This window comes from Coregonus clupeaformis, chromosome 25, assembly GCF_020615455.1.
Source record: "Coregonus clupeaformis isolate EN_2021a chromosome 25, ASM2061545v1, whole genome shotgun sequence".
Lineage (NCBI taxonomy): Eukaryota > Metazoa > Chordata > Actinopteri > Salmoniformes > Salmonidae > Coregonus > Coregonus clupeaformis.
This window is the reverse complement of record NC_059216.1, coordinates 18833418-18838522: the sequence shown is the minus strand read 5'-3', so window position 1 is coordinate 18838522 and position 5105 is coordinate 18833418. Positions and strand designations below refer to the sequence as shown.

Genomic DNA, 5105 nt, shown 5'->3' with positions numbered 1-5105 from the left:
AAACAGCATGATCATTACACAGGTGCACCTTGTTCTGGGGACAATAAAAGGCCACTCTAAAATGTGCAGTTGTGTCAAACAACACAATGCCACAGATGTCTCAAGTTTTGAGGGAGCGTGCAATTGGCATGTCCATCAGAGCTGTTGCCAGAGAATTGAATGTTCATTTCTCTACCATAAACTGCCTCCAATGTCGTTTTAGAGAATTTGGCAGTACGTCCAACCGGCCTCACAACTGCAGTCAACATGTATTGCGTTGTGTGGACGAGCGGTTTGCTGAACTGAGTACCCCATGGTGATGGTGGGGTTATGGTATGGGCAGGCATAAGCTACGGACAACAAACACAATTGTATTTTATCGATGGCGATTTGAATGCACAGAGATACCGTGATGAGATCCTGAGGCCCATTGTAGTGCCATTCATCCGCTGCCATGATAATGCACAGCAATATGTCAAAAGGATCTGTACACAATTCCTGGAAACTGAAAATGTCCCAGTTCTTCCATGGCCTGCATTCTCACCAGACATGTCACCCATTGAACATGTTTGGGATGCTCTGGATCGACGTGTACGACAGCGTGTTCCAGTTCCCGCCAATATCCAGCAACTACATTTTTTTAAAGGTGTCTGTGACCAACAGATGCATATCTGTATTCCCAGTCATGTGAAATCCATAGAAATCCATAGATCCATAGATGAGGGCCTAATGAATTTATTTGAATTGACTGATTTCCTTATATGAACTGTAACTCAGTCAAATCTTTTCAATTGTTGCGTTTATATATTTCTGTTCAGTATAAATGTAAAGGTAATTTCTGATTAAGCCGACATATGCAGCGCTTACTGTGAATGCAGTCGCCGCTAACGTGGGAATAATGCAGTTGAATTTAAACCCCTCTGTAACGCTGAAATTCCATGATACGGATCGAACAGAGCCCTAAGACATTTAATCACAATTTAAAGTAGTCGTGATGCATCAAATACTTCAAAATACACTGAAGACAGGTGCTAAGGACTTTTATAGATTGACCTACCCTTGGGACATGTTACAAATGCCAAATTAAATTTCTAAACTAATGAATCAATTAAATTAAATCCTCAGCCTTGTTGCATATAAGCCTCATTCCAGTCTATGTACTTTTTAAATGGGAGTCATATTTAATAGACCTTGAATGTTGAGAAATCTAATAAACATTAAGGTAGACAATTCTGTCATACTTTATGTTTTGGAGTCAATCCCAATAAAGTCCAGTTCAAAACATGGTGTAGTAGTAATCTCAATGGTGTAGTAGTAATCTCAATGGTGTAGTAGTAGTAATCTCAATGGTGTAGTAGTAGTAATCTCAATGGTGTAGTAGTAGTAATCTCAATGGTGTAGTAGTAGTAATCTCAATGGTGTAGTAGTAGTAATCTCAATGGTGTAGTAGTAGTAATCTCAATGGTGTAGTAGTAATCTCAATGGTGTAGTAGTAATCTCAATGGTGTAGTAGTAATCTCAATGGTGTAGTAGTAATCTCAATGGTGTAGTAGTAATCTCAATGGTGTAGTAGTAATCTCAATGGTGTAGTAGTAATCTCAATGGTGTAGTAGTAATCTCAATGGTGTAGTAGTAATCTCAATGGTGTAGTAGTAATCTCAATGGTGTAGTAGTAGTAATCTCAATGGTGTAGTAGTAGTAATCTCAATGGTGTAGTAGTAATCTCAATGGTGTAGTAGTAGTAATCTCAATGGTGTAGTAGTAATCTCAATGGTGTAGTAGTAGTAATCTCAATGGTGTAGTAGTAATCTCAATGGTGTAGTAGTAATCTCAATGGTGTAGTAGTAATCTCAATGGTGTAGTAGTAATCTCAATGGTGTAGTAGTAATCTTATTTGTCCTGCGTCCCACTAGCCTGGTCCTAGATCAGTTTGTGCCGTCTTGTCATGCTGACCATAGGAGTTGGCAAGACAGCACAAACAGATCTGGGACCAGGGTCGAATTCACTAGAAACCAAACTGAACTTGTCCCCCCCCCCTCAAAAAACAAAATGTCGTTGCAAAACACTTTACGATGTGCTACAATATGGCACTAATGAATACGACAGCTGCTGCAAAACAAGGTGCATCTTCTGGCCGTGGTACTGCCCACTGTGCCGGACTGTTCCTCTGTGTCTGCCTGTGGTTGTGGTTCATCCTCAGTCTGTCTGTCTGTCTGTCTGTCTGTCAGTCCAGGTCCAGCTCTATGTTCAGCCCAGGTAGAGCCGTCTGGAGTCTCTCCACTGTCTTCTCCTTCTCTACCACTCCTGGCAGATCGCTGAGGTACAGATGCTCTAGACTCCTGGGAGACAGTCAAACTTAAATATACACACTAATATATACACTTTTTCTATAGTCAAGTCATCATGGAGACTGGCCTTGAGAAAGGCCGGAACGTCAACATAAAACAGCCTCCACTGTACCCCCCCCCCCACCTTTTTGTTTGTTTCTATAGTATGTAGCTTCAGGGGATCACCAATCCACTCGTATTTTTTCTAAATTGTATAACTCGTTGGCCTATAGTACGAACTCACCCCCCATAATATGATGTTCCCAGGTACAGTAGCCGACCCACCTGAGTTTATGCAGAGCGATGATACCCCGGTCAGTCACGTTCCCACAGGAGACCACCTCCATCTTGTACAGGCTGGCCTGTAGGTTCTCTATGGTGCTAATTCTCTCCAAGCAGGCATCTTCTATGTACATACTCTTGTTGAACTTGATCTCTTCTACATGCTGCAGTCCGTCTAGAGGGGGGAAATCAGAGACGGAACATTAAATTCAACATTCCTTTTAACTTTAGTAGCTTGGTCCCTTGTAGCTCAGTTGGTAGAGCATGGCGTTTGCAACGCCAGGGTTGTGGGTTCGTTTCCAACGGGGGGGACCAGTATGAAGAAGAAAAAAAACATGTATGCACTAACTAACTGTAAGTCGCTCTGGATAAGAGCATCTGCTAAAATGACTAATTTTTTTAATAAAATGTCCCAGATCTGATTGTGCTGTATTGCCAACTCTTATGGTCATTGTCATGACAACAACCACAGGATGTTGCAATACAGCACAAAGATCTGCGACCAGGCTATAGAGGGTTCAATAGAGGTTTCCTCTGAGGCCAGTGTTAAGCGTGCCAGACGAGGCCGGGCGGGGGGTGACAGACAGTGTTCTCAGTCTCTCTTTCTGGTGTAAAATATCCTGTTCTTCTGCGTCACTCTCCAGGTAAACAGTCCGAGAGACACTACCTTTCACCCTCACCTCTCACTTTCTCCTAACACGCCCAGGTGTCGGATTGTATGGGCGGCAGGTGGCTTAGTGGTTAAGAGCGTTGTGCCAGTAACCGAAAGGTCGCTGGTTCTAATCCCCAAGCCGAATAGGTGAAAAAAATCTGTCGACGTGCCCTTGAGCAAAGCACTTAACCCTAATTGCTCCTGTAAGTCGCTCTGGATAAGAGCGTCTGCTAAATGACTAAAATGTAAATGTAAAATGATTAGCTGAACAGTATTAAAGCCAACCACGTGGAACTCAAATCCTTTTCTTGTTAAAAAATACCGAATGACATAGCGTTCTGTTCGCCCAGCCCACAAGGCATGCAATGCTTAAATTAACAGTGAATCATTGATAATAGAAGACTTTAATGAATTGCCTTTTAATAAATTGATTTGTCCTCAGTCAAAGTCAATAGAACAGACACTAGTGTCTCGTGTCAGACTGTAAACACAAATTGAGTAGCTGCCCAGCGTACTGACGATATCTGGTTCTGAGAATAGTGAGACCTCTTCCACAGGCTCTCACCTCACCATCAACCAAACTGTTTTTTTTTTTTTGGAGGTCGGAAGGCTGCATTGGGAAAAAAACGAACCCAGGTGATCGAAGCCTTTGTACATGATGCAAGAGTCTGTGGCGTCGATGCCCTGGATCTTGTAGCGTCCCAGAGGGCCGGTGGGCAGGCCGTTGTAGTCGTGTTGCCAGCGGTCGAACCCTTGGAACTGCACCTTGGCACCGCACCTTGTTAGCCACTCTGCAGCGGCACGGTCTGGACCGACTGCCTTGATACGCTCATAGTCTACTCTGGGGGGACAAGAATACAATTACTAGTCATACATTATTATAAAGAATATAGTATTTACTACCTCAGTCTACTCTGTGGACCACAATACAACTATTAGTACATGATTACACTATAACTAATACATTATTACAGACAGATCTGTTAGCTGACCCGTAGGCCACCTGTATATTAGTGTCCCAGGGACCCACAGTGGTGCACATTTTTGCTCCATCCCAGTATTACAGGTAAATCTCACTGTTGCTTTCACTTTCAATTGTATTTCTCTCTCCCCCCAACAACATGTCAAATGTAATGTATTCTGTAAGCTAATGTTTAGTATTAGATGCTGTTGATCAGGACTGATGATTGTATCACTCACTTGTTGAAGACAGCATTGAGCCATCCCCAGAACGGCCTTCTGCCCTCAACTGACAGAGTTTTCTGTGAGGAGAGAGCTCTCTGTAGTGCTGCCTTGGACAGCAGCCTCATATCTTCAGGTCTGAAAGACACGGTGGTCCTCTGTAGCTCAATTGGTAGAGCATGGCGCACACATGACTGTAAATCGCTTTGGATAAAAGCGTCTGCTAAATGGCATATTATTATTATTATTACACGGTATATTGAAGAGTGTCCTCTAATGTCAGACTGATGGGATTTTTAAATAAATTGGGGTCAAAAACGTTACCAACGACACACTCATTTGGAATTATGTCTAAACACTGAAGCACGTTGCTTTGATCCAGACAGACAGATTAGCTAAATTAATCCTAGATAAACTCTTTGTTACAAAGCATTAGCTAATAGCTAAAGACAGTTAGCAATGGACGTAGACTACGCAGCACGACACAAATAAAGGAGTCAACTTGCTTGAAACACAAAAAAGGGGCTACGCCAATCAAGATGTGGCGCGATTGCATTCGTTGATGTATTTGTTGACAGTCTGATAATTCACTCACCTTGTGTTCACCTGTCAGTTAGCTACTGAATTTACATCGCGAACATGCCTCCAGTGTTATGAACTTTAACCCTTTACGTACGAGAGAC

At 42.6% G+C, this 5105-nt stretch overlaps 1 protein-coding gene across 2 annotated transcripts; it reads right to left on the bottom strand.

Annotated features, from left to right (window-relative positions):
* Positions 1-2029: 2029 nt before the first annotated feature.
* On the bottom strand, positions 2030-5088 carry dmac2l (distal membrane arm assembly component 2 like). Of its 2 annotated transcripts, none has more exons than XM_041847341.2 (5): positions 5018-5088; positions 4441-4560; positions 3873-4081; positions 2592-2763; positions 2030-2318 (listed from the first exon to the last, which is right to left on the bottom strand). In XM_041847341.2, the coding sequence occupies exons 2-5, from the start codon at positions 4548-4550 to the stop codon at positions 2204-2206; spliced, it is 606 nt and encodes a 201-aa protein (XP_041703275.2). In that variant the 5' UTR covers positions 4551-4560; positions 5018-5088; the 3' UTR covers positions 2030-2203. The 2 variants fall into 2 exon arrangements, with proteins under 2 accessions (XP_041703275.2, XP_041703276.2); XM_041847342.2 differs by having other exon boundaries at positions 4441-4580; positions 5018-5087.
* Between the last annotated feature and the right edge of the window lie 17 nt (positions 5089-5105).